The following is a 24478-nucleotide window of genomic DNA, read 5'->3' as shown; positions in this document are numbered from 1 at the left end:
GGCACCGGGTCCCGAAACCTCCAAAATTTCTCAAAAAGCGTGGATATTAGCCTTTAATTTTGGAATTTTTTGACTGTTTTTCGCCCGTATATAAAAATTGGTGAAATGTTCACCATGATCCCTAATATCCTCCGGGAGTCCACTTGGGTTGGTGGAACCATCCAACTTGCCATTAAACGGCCAATTTACCGGTTTACAACTTGCACCGATTTTATTAACCCAAGCCTATCACGAACATTTATGACAACATATAATGATTATTATATATGGCTTCAAACGGCATTATATGGCCCCGAGATCTATTTTAAAAAATATAAAGGATTTTCGACACCGGGCCCCGAAACTTCCAAAATTTCTCAAAAACTGTGGATATTAGCCTTTAATTTTGGAATTTTTCGACTTTTTTTCGCCCGTAAATATTGCCGAAATGTTTACCATGGTCACTAATACCCTCCAGAATCCAATTGGGTAGGTGGAACCATCCTATTTTTCCTTTTAATCGGCAATTTATCGGTTTACAACTTGCGACGATTTCATTAACTCAAGTCTATCTCAAACATTTATGACAACATATAATGATCATAAATGGTTCCAAACAGCATTATATTACCTCGAAATTTATCCCCTAAAATTTCAAGACTTTTCGACACCGGGTCCCGAATCCTCTAAAATTTCTCAAGAAGCGTGGATATTAGCCTTCAATTTTTTTAATTTTTGACTTTTTTCGCCGAATAATAAAAATTGCTGAAATGTTTACCATGATCCCTAATACCGTCCTGGAGTCCCATTGGCTGGGTGGAACCATCTAATTTGCCTTTAAACGACCAATTTAATTGCCGGTTTACAACTTGAACTGATTTCATTAACTCAAGCCTAACACGAACATTTATGAAAACAAATAATGATCATTTATGGTTCCAAACGGCATTATATGACCCCGAGATGTATCCCTTATAATTTCAAGACTTTTCGACACCAGGCCCTGAAACCTCAAAAATTTCTCAAAAAGCATGGATATTAATCTTCGATTTTGGAATTTTTTGAATTTTTTACGTCCGGAAATAAAATTTGCCGAAATGTTTACCATGTTCCCTAAAACACCTCCGGAAGTCCAATTGGGTTGGTGGAATCCATCCAATTTTCCTTTAAACGGTCAATTTACCAGTTTACAACTTGACGGATTTCATTAACTCAAGCATACTACGAACATTTATGACAACATATAATGATCATATATGGTTCCAAACGGAATTATATGACCCCGAGATGTATCCCCTAAAATATCAAGACTTTCCTACACTAGACCCCAAAAGCTCCAAAATTTTTCAAAAAACGTGGATATTAGCCTTCAATTTTGGATTTTTTTTTTACTTTTTTTCGCCCGCAAATAAAAATTGACGAAATGTTTACCATGGTCCCTAATAACCTCCGGGAGTCCAATTGGGTGGGTGGAACCATACAATTTGCCTTTAAACGACCAATTTACCGGTTTACAACTTGCACCAATTTCAGTAATTCAAGCCTATGACGAACATTTATGACAACAAATAATGATCATATATGGTTCCAAACGACATTATATGACCCCGAGATGTATCCCATAGAATTTCAAGACTTTTCGACACCTGGTCCAGAAACCTCCAAAATTTCTCAAAAAGCGTGGATTAGCCTTCAATTTTGGAATTTTTTGAATTTTTTTTGCCCGGAAATAAAAATTGCCGAAATTTTTACCGTGGTCCTTAATACCCTACGGGAGTCCAATTGAGTTTGTGAAACCATCCATTTTGCTGTTAAACAGCTTATTTACCGGTTTACAACTTGCACCGATTTGCTGGTTTATAACGGCCAATTTAATTAAGTTGTACCGAACCCAACTTGAACCAAATTGACCCTAACCCATTTTAACCCGTCAAAACCTGACTTGTTACTAACCTGACCCGAATTAAACCTGACCTGTTACAAACTCGACCCGAAATCAACCCGACTTGTTATTGAGCTGACCCAAATTCACTCGACTTGTTATTGACTCGACCTGAATTTTACCAAACCTATTACTTACCCGACCCAAAAATTAAACCCCATCTATTACTAATCCGACTCAAAATTAACACGACTTGTTATTGACCTGACCTAAATTCAACCCAAATTGTTCCTGACCCGATTTCAAATCACCTTAAATGCAATATAGACCACCTTATTATTGTTGAGAAAAGCATTTTGTCTAAGGAAACCAAGTCGGTCCAAGCCAGCAAAAGAAAGGAGCATCATCCTCATATTTAAGAGTTAAATATAGTATATATTTGTTGTATGGTCAAAGGAGATAATTATCTTCCTAAATTATAGACTATAGTTACCTAGTATATTTTCATATATATTATAGTCAAAGGAAATAATTAGCTTGATAAAAATGATAATTATATTTATACTTAGTTGAACCCGGAAATGACCTGACTTGGAAATTACCCGACCTGATTGTAACCTGAAAATCATTGACTTGAACATAACCCGACTTAAATCCGAGAATGACCCGACTTGGAAATGACCCAACCTGATTATAACCCGCAAATTATTGACTTGAATTGAACTCGATAATGACCCGAATTGAAAATGACCCGACCTGATTTTGACTTGACCCGACTTGATTCTAACCCGCAAATTATTGACTTGAACCGAACTCGACTCGAACTTGAGAATTATCCTAAACCGTTTTAACCCGTAAAAACCCTAATTAAACCCGATCTATTGTTCACTCGACTCGAATGTAACCCGACTTGTTATTAACCCGACCTAAACCCGACCCAAACCCAATAAGAAGTATGACCCGACGTGACCTGACTCAAGCATGACCCAACCCAAACCCGACCCGCATAGGCTATGGAATTAATCTGAATTGACCCGACCCATTCTTACCCGACCCAAACCCGACCTGTTTATCCGAATTGACAGCTCTAGCAACTAATGATGGTATGGTTTCATGTTTTATCATTAGTAATAATAACAATAATAATAAATCATGTCCAATATTCAATTCAATGTTTTGAAATTAAAATATATATGCATAAAAAAAAAAGGAAAAATTAGAATTAATAATCCCAACTTTCATCGATTTTGGTAGAATAATGCCAACTTTGGATTATTCTGGAATAATCCGAACTTTGGAGGGTCTTATTTTTTTTTCAATCCCTAACCGGTCAACAAAAGTCAATGACCTATTATATCAGGTCACTTGACACGTGTCAAGTCCTGATTGGTCCGAAAAAAACCCAAAAATCAGCAAACTATACCACTCATCCTCCGCTTCACCAACACACCCACCCTAACCTCCACCGCCCTACCAACCTGCCGCCCATCCCTCGTCGGCCCGCCACGCTTCCCCCATTCCCTGGCGTCGTCGTTTTCCTCTCTCCTCGAAACACCCTCCCATTCCACCACGAAAGCACCAACGAAACCCCTCCCCACTGCCAAAAACCCCAAATCTTTCCTTCCACCACTTCGAAACCCTAGCGGCTAGGGTTTTCGATGGTGGGGGAGGGGTTTTCGGCAGTTTTCGATGGTGAGGGAGGTAGTTTTAAGGGATTTTCGAGAGGAGGGAGAGGTTTCAAGGGAGGATGGTGGTTTTCGATTGAGAATTGTTGCCAAAAAAAAGAGGGACGGTGGGGGTTCATAGCACCGACGTGGGGAGGAAGAAACCGACGCAATGGGAAGGGGGTTAGGCGGTGGTCGGAATTAGGTTGTAAGGCGGTTTTTGGGGGTCGTCTGGTGGTTTTCGCTGTTTGGCTGTTGGTGGGGATTAGGGGGTTTAGGCGGTGGCGGTGGTCGGAATTATTAGGTGTTTGTGTTTTTTTTTTTAATTTTGTTTTTTTATGTTATTAATTGTTTTAGCCAATTCACGTGTGACACGTGTCACATAAAAAAAAATAAAAAAAAAAAAAACAAAATTAACCCATTCAACCGGTCACCGGTTTTTGAGATTGAAGAAAAAGAACTACCCCAAAATTCGGATTATTCTAGAATAATCTAAAGTTGGGATTATTCTAACAAAATCGATGAAAGTTGGGATTATTATTATTTCTATTTTTTCAAAAAAAAAATATTAAAATATATAAATTTGTTGGCCATCAAGTTTCACGAGTAAAGGATTTTATTTGGAGTATAATTATTAATCATTTTGTAATAATTATGATGGACTGGTGAGATATGATTTGTCGGTTGGACGTAGAGATTATAACTTGTCATCAACTTGGTAAAGATTTTAAGTAATACATCAATACATAAATAACTAGCTAGTGTTCATTTCTAGAACTCCTCTAATCTCTCCCCTTCATATTCTTCATTAAAAATCTTACTTCGTATTCAATAATGTCCAAACATGCATACGTGACCTTCTTGGCGGGTGCCCAAGGTGGTTACGTGAAGGGGGTTGTAGGCGTAATGAAGGGTCTAAGGAAGGTTAAGACAGCCTATCCGTCGTTGGTTGTGGCAGTGCTTCCTGACGTACCAGAGGAGGACCGCCGGTTGTTAATAGCTCAAGGTTGTGTTATTAGGGAGGTTCAACCGCTCTACCCGCCGGAGGGCGACAAGAATCATATGGACTTCGCTCGTGCCTACTTTGTCATCAACTATGCCAAGCTCCGTGTTTGGAAGGTAATACAAGTATACAACTATATACTACGGAGTAGTATAAAAGTTTATGTCATGTGTGTCTTGGATATACTAGCTCCGTTACATATTATTTGCAACGATTTGACATAAAGTACAGAGGAAAAAGGAGGTAGTATATATTTTTATGATGAATTCTAAACAATTATTTGATAAACTATTATCATAGAAATTGGCTTTACATTCAAATGATAGTTTACGAGTTGATCATGCTATTAATCTATATTGTGCACAATTTACATTATACTCAAGGAGGAAATACATTGAGGCTTATAGGGTTCCTCCCTAATTTTATTGTATTTTGAGTTGCGAATGTAGTATTAGATATAAAGATAAAAAGTTGTGTCACAATAATTAAGTTGTTACTCGTATATTTTTTAGTAGAAATAGGTTTAGACCGTTTTTTTTTTTTTTTTTTTTTTTTTTAAAATCCATCACTAGACTTTATTAGTACTTGTACATTTAGCACCAAGTTGTACTGAATATATTTGTTATACGCAGTTTGTGGAGTATGAGAAGATGATATTCATAGATGCAGACATGCAAGTAAATGAGAACATTGACCACTTGTTTGATCTACCAAATGGGTATTTCTATTCAGTTTTGGACTGTTTTTGTGACCCTTCTTGGGGAATGACCCCTCAATTTAAGATTGGTTATTGCCAGCACTCTCCGGAGAAGGTTGAGTGGCCGACCTCCGAGCTCGGACCACCTCCTCCCCTCTACTTCAACTCCGGCTTCTTCGTCTTTGAGCCCAATGTTCTGACTTACCTTGACATGCTTAATACATTCCAAGAGACTCCTCCCACTTGCTTTGCTGAGCAGGTATTATTAGACTCGACAAATTTTGTCCGTAACTAAAATATATGTTCCTTGAATCTTAAATCATGCTCAAAAATAATTTGGAATGGAAATTTATTATATGATCCAGGACTTCTTGAACAAATACTTGAGGGACAAGTTCAAACCACTACCAAAAGAGTACAACATGGTGATGCCCATGTTGTGGTGGCATCCAGACAAGGTGGAGTTGAGCAAGGTGAAGGTGATGCACTATTGCGCGACTGGGTCAAAGCCATGGAGGTACACTGGGAAGGAAGAGAACATGGACAGAGAAGACGTAAAAATGCTGGTGAATAAGTGGTGGGATATGTATAATGACCCTTCTTTGGACTACATCAATTATTCCTCGACTCAATTTCTCACTGAACCTGTTGTTGATTATCCAATAAAGACGTTTGTCTAAGGTCATTTCACAAGGCAAAGATCCAAAAAGTAGCATACAACGAGGTATAAACTATGTATCATGTCAAGCTACAAAAGTATGCACTCTGTATGTTGAATACACAATATCAAAGTACCGTATCAAGTATAGTTTAATTACAAGTATATTATACGAAGTAAACTAATTACGAGAAGATTAGATAAAGTGAAATGGACTAGAAAACTGGAAATTAAAGATACACTAAATATGCATGAGAACAAGTCAGAGTTTCAAAAACATTCAAACATAATTGAATTTCAATCACCAGCATTTTACCAAAAATCAAAGCTCAAAAACATCATTTAGCTATTGTTAAGACAATATCCAGTACCTGTACCACACATGGGATCTATGTCTAAGACGATGGTTCACAAGCATCTACGAAGTTTGAGCATGCCGGCCATCCAAGTATCCAACGTTGCTTTACAACTAACTTGGAGGCTTAAGTATCCGGTCAGCTATATGCATTTTCAACCAATATACTGAGAAACTATCAGTGAGAACATAGAATACTCCAGCAAGTGAAAAGTTAGCACAATGCTCCAGTTCCAACAGCTGCCAGTAACATTTCTTCTACTTGTCAAAGGACCGTGTTTTGAACACCTCCGCACACCTGCAAGCTGCAATGCACATTCGTTTCAACATAAAAATCAGCTCGAAATAGCAAGCATTTGGCTAAAAATAACATATAATCCAAAGATTCAGAAGTGCAATAGTTTCATGTGAAATTAAGTAGTTGCACATTAGATAATAGATATAGACTCAAAAATCATCCCTTAGGAAACCAAAGCCTTCTAAATACAAGAACTCTGACAACCCCCCCCCCCCCCCCCCCCCCAAAAAAAACAAAAAAAAAAAAAAACTCGAGTAAATTAAAGTAAAATAATTCTACTCCGTATTTTATGTTATCAATTGTTTTTTGACTGCATTAAATTAGACCAAAATCAATACAGTTTCATAGATCCGACAATAATATTTTAGATTATATAATCTGGCTCATAATTTTCTCCAAAAGCTGAGCTCAGATCCAGTGTTTAATACAGTTGACAGAAAAATACTTAAAAAAAAAAACTAAACTTTCTTCACATAACAAAGTGATAAACCCAATTTTTTTCAATCAACATGATGCTTTACGCACGTACTGAGGTTTAACACTAATTCACCAAATTTATTACATAATCACGCAAAAATAAGTAAAATGTCAATTTTGATTCAATCAATATTTATTAGCACTGTTGACCTCGTAAGTGAAGGAAGCAAACACAAGCATAAAGGTGGTAAATAATCCCTTTTGTTCAAACTCCAATCATTTTTATTAATCACAAGGTTTGGTTACACTAAAGTACTAAACTAACCCATATAGAATTGTTACTCTGAAAAATACAACTTCAACAGTACACATGATACTTGAACCTTTTTTTTCCAAGAAAATTGTTGCTCACCAGAAACGATATATTCCAGAATATCATACAGGAAGCTATAATATTGACCTATTGCAATTTATAGGTTCTTTTATGGGGTTGAATACTATATCAACAGATACATGGAATGCATATAGCCATTAATACTGAAGCTACTTAAGACTCTGCACCATTAACACATCCTCTTAACAGAAACAATTAAATCAGGATGACATATACAGGAAAAGCCAAAAAGGTTAATTTGATAAATCAAACTAGTAGCATAACCCGGTGGTAAATAACATCACTGGTGGCTTATTCTGACAACCTTTCCCTCTATGCAATGGTGAAGCAGAAGTAACATCATGGCGAAGGATTCTAATGAAAAGATAAATATATCTAGATCAAGGGAGGAAGCAAAAGCTTTAAAGTTAAACGCATTTGCATGCACCTAAATCATCATTTTTAAACATTTTAACCAAGGTGTTGAATCTCTCTTACAATCGTAAGAGGATCAGTTTTCACAATAGAGTCACTTGGAATTAACACTGTTCACAAGAATAGCTGCAGGTAGCAGGACTGTATAGTATCTTTCTGGAATTATATTAGATTTTCAAGCCTTCAAAAGCTTATATAGACTGAGCTACTGGCCAACTGCTACCAATTTAAAATAATATAAACAGGAAGGTGGTTGCAAAATCATTTAGTAAAAGAAAAGACCAAAACATCAACCTGTCATGTTTTAGTTTTATTTAAGCTAATCAATGATTACAAGATTACAGGAAATCAAAGGTAAGTCCAACCACCAAGATTTAGAGGATGAATGGGAATGGTAAATGACTAGATGCTTCATAAATTGATAATATCAACTGTCTTTAGTTCTAAACTTCTAATACGAAGTACTCGGTAAGCAAATACTGAAATTACAACTTATGGTAAAATATGCTTCTATGTTAGAAAGGAAAAGAGTTGCTCATCCCTGTATCAACTATAAATAATTTACAGCAACTTCCCTAAGATTGTCAACAAACCATAGTAACCATCTTCAATGAAATTCTAGCAAATGTAACATTGATCAAGAAATCAGAGGTCCACATTAAAAAAAGGACATGTATGTGACACACAGAACATAATGAGCCACAAACCTTAATCTCGGGGTCTACCCACCCCCCTCCCCCACTTATGAAATACATACAAGTTTATTTCTACTCATTGTTAAGAAACAAACTATGTCTTGCAATCAAACCTACCAAATTACAAGGAAATGATATTGACAATATTAATAGATGTTTTAGTGGAAATTCTAAAATTTAAAGACACCCATTACCTTATGCGCTGACTTGCAGCTAGCAGCATTGGACCTTGACGACGACGTCATCTTTAGCGATCCAACTGTAGAGCCGGTCAGCTGAGCATAAACTTCATGGACTTCCTCAAAAGGCAAAACAAACTTTTTCAAGAAGTTAGCCTCAGTCAAGACAGAAGCACCAGAAAGACGGTAATGTTTTTTTATCAGCCTTTTCTCCCTCAAAACCTGTAAGACTCGGTGTCTAGGCAATAACCTCTTCTCTATGCTACAAGAGAATAACGACTGAAAACCTGGGCAAGCCGGTTTATAGCCCAGCTGGTTTATCAGAAAATCCAATTTTTCCGTAATTATTTCCTCTTTCAATGTCAAGCACAAAGGATGTCGCCTAATCAAATCCTTGACATTAGATTGGGTCCATCCAAAGCTCTTAAAAATTTCACATTTATCGTCAATATTCTTATCACTAGAAACAGCAACAGATTGTATTCCATAGAAAAACATCTTAGAATCTCGAGGAATCCCCAACTTTTTTTCAACCCTAATCAAGTTTTTTCGAAACAAGTCTGTGTTCATACTGAAAACACCAGGCTGATTAATAATGTATTTCTGGATTTTTCTACCAGAAATTCCACAATAACTTTGCAACAACTCAGCACTGGGAATCAAATAATAAGACGCTTTGTCAAATTGAAGTCAACCCAATCGTTTCATGACTCAAACAACACTCTGATCACTACCCAAAATAGTCCTAAAAGCATCTATTGCAGGACCCAAACGTTGGCGCAACATTGAAGGATTCCATACAACAGTTTGAACAAGATCAGACCCAGATAAACCCAGATCATTAAGAAGCTTAATTTTGGGTTTTAGGGTTTTACTAACCCCAGAAACTAAAATCAGGGGTTCATGACATACAATTATCCTAATATCAGATTGCTGAAAACCAATTTGCGTTAAGAATTGAACAACAGAATTAGCATTTTTCACCCAATTCGCCTGTCCACTTTCCCGCCGACTTGCTAGTGTAGCGGAAGTAGAGAGAGATTGGTCGTTGGAAAAACCCAGTTATCAACCAAGAAATTCGCAAATGAAGAAGATGAAGAAGTAGTATTACCTTCATTTGATGAAGAAGATGTTGAAATGCGTCGAAAACCAGGCATGAAGAAGTAGTTGTAGAGGCATCGGAAGCCATTGACACTGCCATTGGACTTGGAGTTGTACCAAATTTTCATCTTTTTGTTTTTCAAGCATTTCGTAAGAAATATTACACGCAACTTGTTTCTTTTCTAGTAAAAACTAGATTCACCTCTACTTTAGTGAGCAAACCAGATATCGGATTAAAATTTTAAGACCCGGATTAGTAATTATTTGTGATTGGGTCTTACAATTATAAGTCAAAATTGAAATCGGTTCAAACGGACCTAATATTAAGGAATTGAAATTGGGACGTTGAGACCAGTTTTGATAACATTATAAGTGGTGTGTTCTCTTCAGCTTAATTTCAGTTTCTAATTTCTTTCTCTTACAAACAATTTAGTTTCCCTAATTTCTTTTGATTGATTCAATAGTTAATCATTGTTTTGCTCTATAAAGATGAAGTATACTGTATACACTGTATCATGCCAAGCTATAAAGGACGGAGTATGTACCTGAATGTTGAATACACAATATTTGAGATCAATCTTAAATACAAGGGATAGATTGATTACGAGTATATTATATCAAAATAAATTTCAATAAGATAATTAGCTTGAAAGATGTTTTGGGTAATTGGGTATCGGATCCGGCTGGAATCTCGCAGATGTTAACTGATCATTTCTCGAACCTTTACCAATGTCAAGCCCCTTCTGTTGAAACTCCGGTCCTAGACTGGGAAGATTCAAAACTTCCCACTCTTTCTTCCTCTGCTTGTCAGAAGCTTATGTTACCTTTTTCGGATATGGATATCAAAGATGCTATGTTTCATATTGGTACTGACAAATCTCCAGGTCCGGATGGGTATACTGCAGCCTTTTTTAAGACCCATTGGTCACTGGTTGGTGCCTCGGTGACAGAGGCCATTCGGTTCTTTTTTGCCCATGGTTATCTTCTTAAGGAATAGAACCGTACCTTTTTTATTCTACAACACCATACAGGAAGCTATAATATTGATTTTCTGCAATTTATGGGTGCTTTTGTGGGGTTAAATACTACTTATATATCAGAAGATACATGCAAAGATGTATAGGCATCAATACTAAAGCTAGCTTAAAACTGCACCATTATTAACGCATCATCACATCCTCTTTAAAAGACACATTTTTCAGAAAGGTATAAACAGGTAAAGGGTATTTTGGTATCGCATAACCAAATGGTTAAAAACATCACTGGTGGTTTATTCTGACCAGCTTTTCCTCTATGGCATGATGAAGGCAGAAGTAACATCATGGTGAAGGTTTCTACTGAAAAGATAAATATATCTAGATCAAGGGAAGAAGAAAAAGCTTTACAGTTGGATGCATTTGCATGCACCTATTAATAATCAGCATGCACCTATTAACACCTAGTTATATCTAGATCAAGGTGTTGAATCTCCCTCACAATCATAAGAGAATCAATTTTCTCAATAGTCACTTGGGAATTATTATTGTTCACAAGAGATGTTTTAGTAAGGAAATGAGTCATTCTACTAGCCACTATTGATTTTTCTCTGATTTCAGTACTCAAAAACATTGCACAAACCAGGGCAATTTCCATCTATAGGGAGGGAAAAAAAAATTCACACAAAAATATCAGATAAAGAAAATAACCAAACAAGATAGAACAAGGAAGCAGATGCAGGAAGGAGATGATGTGCAAGCAAACTCAGTCATCCAATAACTTGCTAGGGTTTTTTTCAAAGAACCTTTTTTTACAAGCAAAGGCTCAAAACCAAGATTATCTTTCACAAATTAGCCTGCTAGCATATATACAGAATAGAAACTAAGAACAAATAGGAGTTCATACCCTTGCTCAGATGTCGAAGGTTTCCCTGTTCTCTGGGGCCTAATTCCTTTGGAGCCCCAAAAATGCTTGATGATTGGATAGAGTGTGCAGACAGCAGAGCGAAACAAGCACGACAATTGTTATCTATAAGATCTCTCAACTTATCAACTATTGCAAACCTGAATATTTGTCCCAAACCAGTTGCTGGTCAATTGCCCCAATAATCCAGTAAATAGACATATCCCATGTGTGAAGGCTACGTAGAATAGAGACTAATTTACTGGAGTCAGAGACTTAGAGTAGACTAAAATTCTAAGAAACCCTATTCCTCGGCTCCAATTTAGAGCTTTGATGCAGGCATTTGCCTCTGCTTCCTAGACACTGTTAGAAATACTAAAAGTACCCAAGCATCATGCTCACTTCTCGTGCTGTAGTCTGCAGTCCACCCTGCACCACTCCTGTTTGTGCCTAATTTCCCATGAGCTATCAAACCTAATTATGCAATCTTTTTGTTCCGCAGAGCTCCCAAACATTACCTTTTTCTTAATGCTTGTGTGTTGCCATATTTTTGGGGCAAATGATACAAACTTCTTTTTTTGAGGGCATGATACAAACTTCTTCATTATTTATAAAAATGTGTAAATTATCAACAAAAAAATTTACAGAAAGGGACATGTATTGACGCCATTAGTTGAAAATAGGCTAATAACAACTGTCACTAGTTTTAACACTTCAACTTAGAGACTACAATTTCAACTTTCGATAATATAGGCTTCTATAAGATTAGTTTGGAAAAGAGTTACACATCCCTGTATCAACTATTAATAATTGACGCCAACTTTCCCAATGAAATTGTCATAACAGTCAACAAAGCAATGATCTACTAATAAAATTCTGGCATATGTAACATTGATCAAGAAATCAGAGGTTCACATAAAAGGGACAGCATGTATTCGAAACACCAAATCCCAAACCTATTAGTAAGAAACTCGGTATCTACCTCCCCCACCCCTCCCCCCCCCCCCCCCCCCCCCCCGCCATATTATACATACAACTTAACATCTACTCATTGTTAAGCAACAAAGTAATGCTGTTGCAATTAAACCTTCCCAAAAATGTCTAACAATAAGTTAATAGCAACCTTACGGATTTGTTTCCAACATACATAAGTAATGACTGTTACACGAACAAGGAAAAGATACTGAGAGAATATTGATAGATATTATGAAAAAAAAATAAAAAATCTAAAATTTAACAAGGCCTAATACCTTATGGCACTGACTTGCATCTAGCAGCATTAGAACGAACTCGAAGACATCTTCAGACTTCAGATTTGGCCTTTTACTCTTCCTGCAACGAGCGATTCAACTGTGGAGCCTGTAAGCTGAGCATACACTTCATGGATTTCCTCAAAAGGCAAAATAAACTTTTTCAAAAAGTTAGCCTCGGTCAAGATGGAGGCACTAGAAAGAAGGTGATGCTCTTTTATCAGCCCTTTCTCCTTCAAAACCTGTAAAACTCGGTGTCTTGGCAATAACCTCTTCTCTATGCTGTAAGTGAAAAACGAAGCCTGGACTGCTAGGTAATGCGGCTTATAACCCAGCTGGTTTATCAAAAAATCCAATTTTTCCTTAAGCCTTTCCTCTGTCGATGTCAAGCACAATGGATTTCGCCTGATCAATTCCATGACATCAGATTGAGTCCATCCAAAGCTCTTAAAAATTTCACATTTATCGTCTATACTCTGATCACTTAATGCAGAAACAGATTGTATTCCATAAAAAAACATGACAGAATTTGGAGGAATTCCCAACTTTTTTTCAACCCTAGTCAAGATTTTTTGAAACAAATCTGTCTTCATACAGTAAAGACTAGGGTGCCGAATAATGTGTTTCTGAAATTTTTCACCAGAAATTCCACTATAACTTTGCAACAACTCAACATTCGGAATCAAATTATTAGCAGCTTTTCTAAATTGAATCCGATGCGATTTATTTATCGCCGAAACAACATTCTCATCACTACCCAGAACAGTCCTAAAAGCATGAATTGCAGGACCTAAACTTTGGCGCAATATCAAAGGATTTCTTACAATAACTTGAACAAGATCAGACCCAGATAAACCCAGATCATTAAGAAGCTTAATTTTGGGTTTTAGGGTTTGGCTAACCCTAGAAAGTAAAATCCGGGGTTCATGACATACAAGTTTCCTAATATCAGATTGCTGAAAACCAATTTGCTTAAGGAATTGAATGACAGATTCAGCATTTTCAGCCCAATTGAAATTATTAACCAGCTTCGTCCCACCATGTCTCCGCCGACTAGAGAGTGTAGCGGAAGTAGAGAGAGATTGGTGGTTAGAAAACCCCAGATTATTAACCAAGAAATTTGCAAATGAAGAAGAAGTATTACCTTCATTTGATGAAGAAGATGTTGAAATGCGTCGAAAACCAGGGAGGAAGAAGTAGTTGCAGATGCATCGGAAGCCATTGGAGCTAAACCCAAATTTCGTCATTTCGTTTTCAAAATGAAGTCATTTGGAATGCTGATTAGTAATGCTGCTAGCACAAGATTTTTAGGCCCTATTGTTTAGAGCTGCCAACTTCAATTTGTTCTGCTCTGTTCTGCTCTGCTCTGCTCTGATTAAAAATAATAATCCTTCCGTTTTTAAATATTTGCTTCATTTCTATTTTTTGCACTATTCATTTATTTGACTAATGTTTGTAATTTATACCTAAGAAAAAATATAGTCATGTGGGTACTTGTTGGAATCATCTCAATGAATAAATTATTAATTTTCGATTGTTAGAAGTTATACCTATTGATAATTAAAGATATTAGTGATCAAAGATTAGCATCGGCATACGTGTCCAAGAGAAATGGAGCAAGTATTTAAAAACGGAGGGAGTACTAATAATAAAATTTGCTCTGCTCGGTTCGGCTCTGCTGAAATCTGTTCTGCCCAGAAGCTCAAAAGAACAGGGCCTTACTCCCAAATTGACATGTTTTACTTTCTCTTATTAATTTTGACTAATACTCTCTCCGTTTTTAAATACTTGCTCCACTTTTCTTTTTCGACCGTTTTTAAATACTTGCTTCATTTCCTTATTTGGAAAACTTTTATTATAATTCCTCCGTTTTTTATTTATTGCACCACTTGCCTTTTAAGGAAGTTTCACAAATATTGCACCATTTCTATTTTAGGAAATAAAATTTCTATGTTCACACTACAAATACCCAATATACCCTTACTTTTGCCACTTGATTCTTTAGCTAATGCTTAAATTACATGGATAACTTTGTAATTTTACATTTTTACCCCTCTCTCTCTTCCCTTTTCCCACTACCAAAAAAAAGTGTTACAACCTCTATGGTGCAATAATAAAAGAACGGAGGAAGTATTTAATTAATATCTCTCACCAAGTGGACCCAACAATATTAATTACATACGGAGTATTCTCTCCCCTTCAATTCTCTCCGCTACTTTTGTTTTTTTACAATTTTTTATTCTTTTACCAACCTCACTACCTCCATATTTTATTACTTTCTTCAATTTCTTCTAAAACTCCGCACTAGAGAAATGGAGCAAGTATTTTAAAACGGAGGGAGTAATGTATTAAAAAAACAAATTGACATGAAATATTTTTTTCAAATAATATTAACGTAAGTATACTGAGTATCATCTTTCTTTCAAAAAGGAAAATTTGTCAAAAAAAAAAAAACATTTTAAATGTCTCATTTTGCATGAAAAAATCTTTTAAAAAGATCTTTGTTAAAATAAAACCAGCACGATCACTTTTTTGTTTAATGAAACCTCTCTTCTCCTTTCCGGCATTGACACGATTTTTTAGGCATTGACCCTTTATTTTACCTACTTGCAACCTATTGTTGGGTAATTAATCTTAGAGCAAACCTCCCCAAATCACTCCAATGAAAAATTAGGGCAAATCTCCCCCATATCAAATCAATTGAAAGGTAAATTAGGGTTCTTAATCTATTTCTTCCACAATTGTAGTGCTTACTTTACCATTGTAGTACTCAATCCAGTGTTCTTCTCTCTTCTCTAATACTTTTCTTTTTGTGCGTTGTTTTCTGTTCTCCAATAGTTGTGTTGTTGTTGCTAATTTTGCAGGTACAATGGTGAAGAATTATTGTGAATGTGACTTTACATAGTAAAGAATTAAGTGAGTTCAAAGCCCCAATTTTTACACTACTTGCAGTAACAATTTGATGAATTATTAACACTTACCTTAGTTTATTGTAGCAACATTACTGGCTTGCACCAAAGGACAGAGAGAGAGAAACCCAAATTGATGTGATTGCAGAGCAAAGTAATCATGGAGGAAGGAGAGAGAGCAGAGCATTCATGAAGGAGGAGAGAAAATATAGGGGGCATTAACATTTGAGGGAAATAAAATTAGGGAGTGCAAAGATAAAAAGAGTTGGGTGTAAGTAGGGAAGATGAGGGGTAAACGCTTGAAATTCTAGTCAATGCCGGAAAAGAGGGAAGAGGTTTTATTAAACAAAAAAAGTGATTGCCTCAAAAAAAAAAAAAAAAAAAAAAAAAAAAAAAAAAAAAAAAAAAACTGATCGTAGTGGTTTTTTTTAACAAAATCTTTTAAAAGGTTTTTTTCTTGCAAAATGTGGCATTTAACATGTTTTTTTTGACAAATTTTCCTATAAAAAAAAAAGGAAAATTTTTAATTTACCACTCAAAAATATACCTAATTTCTAACTTACCACCCAAATTTTTTTTTTATTTTAAATTACCATCCAATAATTTAATTATCCACTCAGATTATCACCCAATTTGAATTTCCGATGGAATTTAGTCACATGGGCCCCACTATAGTTACTTCCCTTCAATTTTTTTTTTTTCTTTTTCTTCGACTTCCTTCTCTTTCCTATTCAATTCTCCCAACCAACTCCATTTCTTATTCATTTTTAGCCCTTAATTCACACAAAAATGCCCTTTTCTTCTTAATTCTCAACATATCATCACATTAGAACCCTAATTTTGGTTTTAAAAATCTAATTGTTCTGCAAAATATTAATTCGAGGGTAGCTGGGTTTACTGGAGAAGTTAAGCCAAAGAAAAGTTAGCATCTTGGAGGATTTTGTTGGGGACCAGCTGCTTAGGTCAGTCAGAAGGCAATAGAATACTGCTTAGCCCTAATGAATTCCCCAATTAAACTGACAACAATTTCCCCCAATTTTATTCATACAAGAACCCTAATTTTTACAGATTTTAAAAGGTTACCTGAAGCGAATTGATTTTCTGTCGCAAATTAGGGTTGCTACTACTGTTGCAATTCACCTCCAATTTGTGGAATTTCTGAAGAAATTTAACATGGGATGGCAATTTCAATTAGGGGAAGTGTTTTACAGGAAGAATCGGGGAGGGAAAACTGTTAGAAAGAAAAAAATAGCCGTTTATAGCCGTTGACTGGGGCCCACGTGACTAAATTCCACCAGAAATTCAAATTGGGTGGTAATCTGAGTGAATAATTAAATTATTGGGTGGTAATTTAAAATAAAAAAAAAATTTGGGTGGTAAGTTAGAAATTAGGTCTATTTTTGGGTGGTAAATTAAAAATTTTCCAAAAAAAAATAAAATTATGTTATTTATTTAGAAATAGACTACTATGTATATAGAAGTTTCTTCAAAAAAAAAAAAAAAATATTAGACTATATAGAAGTAGTATAAAAAAGCACTAATAATGTTAGGGTTCATAATTAAGATGTCTTACTTTTTACTAAGATTATGAATTGCACTATGTTGTGCTGTGACAAACTCGATATTCATGATTTCATGTGCAATTAGGCTTTCTTAAGAGGTTTTTATTTTATTATTTTTAACATGTGAGCTTTTACGGTCCAAACACATATTCAATTCAAGACTATGCTACTCGAAGCTTCGTAAGTTGTAACAATATCCTACATAATAGTGTTTTAGTATAATATACAAAGTTTCATAAGTTAGCCTAAAAAATAAAAATCAATTTAAAAATTGTAGAATAAACCGGTGCACAATAAGTTTAAAAAATTTCACCTTGTAGATTTATTTGCATACTATCTTATCAAACTACTTTATCTCTCTTTTACAAGACAGTGCACACACAAGACAAATGCATCATTGCGTTGATATGTTTTTTTTTTTTTCCTTTACAATTGCATAAGCATAAGTGCATAACTATTCCTATTTCCGGTGGTTCTTGCCACTTCTGGCCGAAGAGCAGATCGGATTTTGACCTCGACCATCTTTAGATTGAGTTGGACCCATCTGTGAGTCATGTTCAGTTTCATGCTGATGCTTAAGCCTTAAGGTGAGATCTGTCATTATTTTCCGCATCAGACTTTTACATCTTTTTTGTAGTCTCCACTTCTTGTTCTGACTGTCAATTCCTCTTCCTCGTGAAGCGACATTTAATAATCATGCGGATAGTGCAAGTGCATCTTGATGTGTGCTTCCTCTTCCTTCCCTTTAGGTGGTTGAATACATCCTACGCATAAATAAACCCAGGAGGGTGCCGTGGATACTTGGTGATAGCTGCAAGCCTGCAACAGATGAAGTGCCTGGATCATTAATTTTATCTCCCTGAATTGCTGAAGTAGCTAGAGCATGAAGCCACAAGATTCCTGTTCCAGTGTCATTCTACTACCCACTAATGATTTTTCTTTAATTTCAATACTCAAAAACATTGCACAAAAGACAAAACAGGTCATTTTCCATCTATAAGGGAGAAAAAAGAATCTCTCACAAAAACATCAGACAATAAGAAAATAAACCAACAAGATAGAATATCAAGGAACCAACAAGATAGAATATCAAGGAAGCAGATGCAGGCAGGAGATGACGTGCAACGCAAATGCAGATATTTTACATAAATACTTACTAGTCTAAATGATGAGCAAACTCGTCACCCAATAACTTGCTAGGGTTTTTTGCAAAGAACACTTTGTTACCAGTAAAGGCTCAAAACCAAGATGAACTTCCACAAATCAACCTGCTAACACAAACAGAAAAGAAACTAATAGCAATAGGAATTCATACCCTTGCTCAGATATCGAAGGTTTCCACGTTCTCTGGGGCCTGATTCCTTTGGAGCCCTAAAAATGCTTGATAGAGTGTGCAGACAGCAGCGCGAAACAAGCACAGCAATTGATCGCCATAAGATCTCTGTCAACTTTTAGAATATTGCAAACTTGAGTATACGTCCCAACCGGCTGCCGGTTGATTTCCCCAATAATCCAGTGAATAGACATATCCCATGTACAAGGGCTATGAGAATGGAGACTAAGTTACTGCAGTCAGACACTCAGAGGGTCAGAGTAGACCAAAATTGTAAGAAACTCCATTCGGCTCCAATTGAGGACTTTAATGCAGTCCTTTGCCCCTGCTTCCCAGGCACTGTTGGAAACACTAAAAGTGCCCAAGCATCATGCTCACTTCTTGTGCTGTAGTTTGCAGTCCACCCTGCACTACTGTTTGTGCCTTTTTCCCACGAGCTATCAAACCTAATTATGCAATCTTTTTTTTGTTCTGTAGAGCTCCCGAACATTACCTTACCGCTTTTTCTTAATACTTGTTTGTTGCCATAATTTTGGGGCCAATGATATAAACTTCTTTGTTATTTGTAAAAATGTGAAAACTATCAATTTTTTAAACAGAAAGAAAAAGTACTCTAACCAAGCCTTAACCCTCACGATTTTTTAATCTAGCCTTGTAAATGTGTTAGGTACGAAGTATATAGTATATACTTGTTGCACTAGCAAAAAGTTTTTTAATTAGCACTTAGCTGACACAAATTCATATTTGGCTGTTACAGTAATATACAATGATGAACACCAACAAGGAAAAGTATTAAAATCATCATAAAAGGGAGATTGGAATGATGGAACAATGTAAAGCAGTCATCTACAATTTAATAGTAACACTCACATAAGATAAAATATGTCAAATTAAACAACCAAATCGGAAAAATAAGTTCAATTCAGATATTAGAATAAATTAGTTCAGATCAGATAACAAAAATCTACAAGACTCAAATCAGAGATTCAACCAAGTGTCAATAAAGATCCAAGATCTAGAAATCCGTTGTGTGAATAAAGGGGGAGTTTGCTCGTCTAGTCCAACTGAGTCATGTAAAACGAACGAAGACAACTGCATAGAAGGTGATCTCGAGAAAGCCCCTCCGATGGTTAAGTTAGTAAATGACGTGTAGAAAAAAAAAATCTAGAGAGACAAAAGAAATTACCCCTTAATGGTTTGGCAGATAAATATTATGAAGAATAAATGAACTGATTGGGATTAAGGCGTTAATAGGCCGTGTTTAGGGTTTCTCGGGATTTGGGCCCCGATCACCTCTTGAGAGCCCCACTGCATGGTATTTTGCTAATTTCATCGCTTAATGGAATGGGGCCTTCTTGGGGTCCAAACACAATTTGAATCTTATTATTATTATGGGGTGAGCAGGTGAGGTGGGTATCACTTATGAGATTCTTCGGGATGGGGTATAGTTAGATGACTTAGATCCCCTGTGGTATGGGGTTCCATAGTTAAAAAATTAAACCAACAATAAAGTAGATGGAATGGATTCTAACTTCATTCCAAAATATCCAACCAAATGACTCCTAAGTGAATGCACATTGGATAATGGATATAGCGTCAAAAATCATCCCAAGGGAATAAGATCTTTGAGCCTTCAACGCTGACAATAAAGGCTACTTCAAGACTAAAAGCAAAATAAATCTACTCTGTGTTTTATATTATCAATTGTTTTAATCTCGACTTTACATAAATAAAATTAGAAATGACTGCAATAAATTTGAACAAAATTAATACAGTTTTAGAGATCTGGCAATAATACCTTTGTTTATAATGTGGTTGTGGTGTATAGTTGACTCCAAAAGCTGGGCTCAACACTTCAACAAACCAAACTTCCTTCACAAAACACATAGATAGATCCCATATTCTTTAATCATCATGATGATTCAGACACGTACTGAAATGTCACATTAATACACCAAATTTACTTCATGATCTTACAAAAAACATATAATATTTCAATTTTGATTCAACCAATTAACAACACAGCCATCAAATTCCAAAAAAAAAAAAAAAAAAAAAAAAAGGAACACCAAGATACATGAGTGATGTCAAACAATTGTATGTAATTCTATATATAAAACAAATTCATGGTCAAAGCTGACTTATGGTATTACTCGTAAGAAAAGGAACTCAAGGAAGCAAACACAAGCATAAAGAAGGGAAACAATCCCTTATGTTCAAATTCCAATCATTTTATTAAACACAAGGCTCAATTACACTAAACTAACCCACAAAAAAATTGTTGCTCTGAAAAATACAACTTCCACAGCCCCAATGATACTGGAACTTTGTTGTAGGTGATATCGAATATGGTCCCACACCAGAAACAAAAAATTCCAGAATATCATACAAGAACATTGACCTATTGCAATTTATAGGTGCTTTTGTGGGGTGAAAACTACTTCCTCCATTTCTATTTAGTAGACCCATAGCAATTGGCACAATATTACCCCCAAAGTTGTCTCCACATGCACTTTCCAATGGTAATTTAGAGAATCTCTCTACCAAAAGCTTACCAAATATAGTATGGGTCAAGTAATAGACATTTCCATTTTAAGAATGTTAGTCAAGTAAATAAAAATGGAGGTAAAGACATGTAAGTATCAATACTAAAGCTACTTAAGACTCTACACCATTAATTTAAAGCATCCTCTTAAGAAACAACTTTTTCAGAATGGTATATACAGGTTAAGGATAATTTGATATTGCATAAACAAATGCTTAAAAAAAATCACTGGCGGTTTATATCGACCAGGCTTCCCGCTATGCCATGGTGATGGTTTCTAATGGAAAGATAAATATATTTAAGGGAAGAAGCAAAAGATTTGCAGTGCATATGCAGGCACCTAAAGTTGTTTTCTCAGGTGTTGAATCTCCCTCACAATTGTAAGAGAATCTTTTTTTTTTTTATTTTTTTTTATTTTATTTTTTAAACGGGGTAAGAGAATAACTTTTTATAATAGAGTTGCTTGGAATTATATTTTAAAACTGTTCATAAAATGATCTGCAGTTAACACGACTTATACTATCTTTCTGGAACAAAAGTAGGGTTCTCAAACCTAATATAATATACACAGTGAGGTGGTTACAGCATCATTATGTAGAAGAAAAGAATATAAACATCAACTTCTCATTTTTTTTTTTACTTTATCTAAGCAAATAATGATAAAAGGGTAACAGGAAATCAAAAGTTAAGTCCAACCACTGGAAATTTAGAGAAATAATGGAAACAGTAAATGCTCCATAAGTTGAAACTAGGCTAATAGCAACTGTCATTATTTTTAAAACTTCATATTAGATACTACAATTTCAGCTTTTGGTAAAATATGCTTCTATAAGATCAGTTTGGAAAAGAGTTACACATCCCTGTATCAACTATTAATAATTGAGGTCCCAATTAAATTGTCATAACAGTCAACAAAGCAACGATCTATTAATAAAATTCTGGCATATGTAATATAGATCAAGAAATCAGTGGTTCACATAAAAGGGACAACATGTATGCGAAACACCTAATAGTAATACAATGAATCCCAATCCTAGTCATGAGTGCTACACGGACAAGGAGGATATTGAGAGAATATTGATAGATGTTTGATTTTAAAAAAAAAAACCTAAACTTAAACAACACCTAATACACTATGCACTAGCATCTAACAGCATAAAAGCTTGATGACATCTTCAGATTTGGCTTGTAACTCTTCCCACAAAGTAATGCTCTTGCTATTCAACCTTCCCAACTAAAAATGTCTAAGTATTACAGCCTTACTGGTTCGTATCATTCCAACGGACATGATTCATGAGTGTTACTTGGACAAGGAAACAATATTGAGAGAATCTTGATAGATGTTATTATAAAAAAGATCTAAAATTTAATAACGCCTAATACCTTATGCACTGACTTGCATCTAGCAGCATTAGAACGAACTCAATGACATCTTCAGATTTGGCCTTTTACTCTTCCTGCTACAAGCGATTCAACTGTAGAGCCTGTTAGCTGAGCATAAACTTCATGGACTTCCTCAAAAGGAAAAACAAACCTTTTCAAGAACTTAGCCTCACTCAAGACAGAAGCACTAGAAAGAAGGTAATGCTCTTTTATCAGGCCTTTCTCCTTCAAAACCTGTAAGACTTGGTGTCTTGGCAATAACCTCTTCTCTATGCTGTAAGTGAAAAACGAAGCCTGGAATGCTAGGTAATGCGGCTTATAACCCAGCTGGTTTATCAAAAAATCCAATTTTTCCTTAAGCCTTTCCTCTGTTGATGTCAACCACAATGGATTTCGCCTGATCAATTCCATGACATCAGATTGAGTCCATCCAAAGCTCTTAAAAATTTCACATTTATCGTCTATACTCTGATCACTTAATGCAGCAACACAATGTATTCCATAAAAAAACATGACAGAATTTGGAGGAATTCCCAACTTCTTTTCAACCCTAGTCAAGAGTTTATGAAACAAATCTGTCTTCATACAGTAGATACTAGGGTACCGAATAATGTGTTTCAGAATATTTTCACCAGAAATTCCACTATAACTTTGCAACAACTCAACATTCGGAATCAAACAATTAGCAGCTTTGTTAAATTGAATCCAATGCGATTTTTTTATCACCTGAGCAACATTCTCATCACTACCCAGAACAGTCCTAAAAGCATGAATTGCAGGACCTAAACTTTGGCGCAATATCAAAGGATTTCTTACAATAACTTGAACAAGATCAGACCCAGATAAACCCAGATCATTAAGAAGCTTAATTTTGGGTTTTAGGGTTTGGCTAACCCTAGAAAGTAAAATCCGGGGTTCATGACATACAAGTTTCCTAATATCAGATTGCTGAAAACCAATTTGCTTAAGGAATTGAATGACAGATTCAGCATTTTCAGCCCAATTGAAATTATTAACCAGCTTCGTCCCACCATGTCTCCGCCGACTAGAGAGTGTAGCGGAAGTAGAGAGAGATTGGTGGTTAGAAAACCCCAGATTATTAACCAAGAAATTTGCAAATGAAGAAGAAGTATTACCTTCATTTGATGAAGAAGATGTTGAAATGCGTCGAAAACCAGGGAGGAAGAAGTAGTTGCAGATGCATCGGAAGCCATTGGAGCTAAACCCAAATTTCATCATTTCGTTTTCAAAATGAAGTCAATTGGAATGTTTGACTTTCTCTTACTTACTAATTGACATGTTTGACTTTATCTTACTTACTAATTGACATGTTACAATGTACTGTATTAAAATACAAATTGACATGGAATAGTTTTTTCAAATAATATTAACAAAGCCACAAATTTTAAAAAAAATCGGATGTACAATAAATTATTATACATCTATTACAAAGATAGCATAATATGATTAAAAGTTACCCCTGAAATGAATAAAAGTTACCCCAATATGCGTAAAAGTAACCCAATTCAAATAAAAATTATCTACGCTTTATTAGTAAAGAATCACATTTTAATTGACTAAAAATCAATTATTAGTGATTGAATGTAATTAAATTACCTCTATAACCTTTTCTTGTTATCTATTTATATAAAAATTGTATTATGTTTAAAGTTACCCAAAGAAAAGCAAAAAGTTACCCTAAAATTAGCTAAAAGTTACCCTTATACTGCTCGATGTACACTGATGTACACTGATATTAGTGTAAACCGGATGTATACAAAAGTTTTTGTAACATAGTTGTTCAAAAAAAAAAAAAAATATTACTCGTAACATATATAGTAGTTTATTAAAAAAAAAGTTTTCTTATATGGAGTATTGAATA

At 35.3% G+C, this 24478-nt stretch overlaps 4 protein-coding genes across 8 annotated transcripts; 1 reads left to right on the top strand and 3 right to left on the bottom strand.

Annotated features, from left to right (window-relative positions):
• The first annotated feature begins 4333 nt into the window (after positions 1-4333).
• Positions 4334-6129, top strand: LOC145623667 (galactinol synthase 2-like). 2 transcript variants are annotated; one of them, XM_081676513.1, is made up of 3 exons: positions 4334-4644; positions 5161-5484; positions 5591-6129. In XM_081676513.1, exons 1-3 carry the CDS (start codon positions 4360-4362, stop codon positions 5903-5905), a joined length of 924 nt encoding a protein of 307 aa, XP_081532639.1. In that variant the 5' UTR covers positions 4334-4359; the 3' UTR covers positions 5906-6129. The 2 variants fall into 2 exon arrangements, with proteins under 2 accessions (XP_081532639.1, XP_081532640.1); XM_081676514.1 differs by having other exon boundaries at positions 4335-4644; positions 5614-6129.
• On the bottom strand, positions 6100-10005 carry LOC145623668 (uncharacterized). Of its 4 annotated transcripts, none has more exons than XM_081676516.1 (3): positions 9747-10005; positions 8651-8914; positions 6100-6543 (listed from the first exon to the last, which is right to left on the bottom strand). In XM_081676516.1, exons 1-3 carry the CDS (start codon positions 9834-9836, stop codon positions 6394-6396), a joined length of 504 nt encoding a protein of 167 aa, XP_081532642.1. In that variant the 5' UTR covers positions 9837-10005; the 3' UTR covers positions 6100-6393. The 4 variants fall into 4 exon arrangements, with proteins under 4 accessions (XP_081532642.1, XP_081532644.1, XP_081532643.1 ...); XM_081676518.1 differs by having other exon boundaries at positions 8651-8773; XM_081676517.1 differs by having other exon boundaries at positions 8651-8751.
• A 2822-nt stretch (positions 10006-12827) lies between these two features.
• LOC145609872 (transcription termination factor MTEF18, mitochondrial-like) lies at positions 12828-14133 on the bottom strand. The gene has a single exon (XM_081665240.1). It carries the CDS (start codon positions 14109-14111, stop codon positions 12924-12926), a length of 1188 nt encoding a protein of 395 aa, XP_081521366.1. The 5' UTR covers positions 14112-14133; the 3' UTR covers positions 12828-12923.
• Positions 14134-17669: 3536 nt separating this feature from the next.
• LOC145623666 (transcription termination factor MTERF8, chloroplastic-like) lies at positions 17670-23896 on the bottom strand. The gene is made up of 2 exons (XM_081676512.1): positions 22597-23896; positions 17670-18154 (listed from the first exon to the last, which is right to left on the bottom strand). The coding sequence occupies exon 1, from the start codon at positions 23833-23835 to the stop codon at positions 22648-22650; it is 1188 nt and encodes a 395-aa protein (XP_081532638.1). The 5' UTR covers positions 23836-23896; the 3' UTR covers positions 17670-18154; positions 22597-22647.
• Positions 23897-24478: the final 582 nt, after the last annotated feature.

Source organism: Chenopodium album, chromosome 3, assembly GCF_948465745.1.
Source record: "Chenopodium album chromosome 3, dcCheAlbu1.1, whole genome shotgun sequence".
NCBI classification, from domain to species: domain Eukaryota; kingdom Viridiplantae; phylum Streptophyta; class Magnoliopsida; order Caryophyllales; family Amaranthaceae; genus Chenopodium; species Chenopodium album.
Note: the sequence above shows the minus strand (reverse complement) of the source record. Positions and strands in the feature narration are given on the sequence as shown.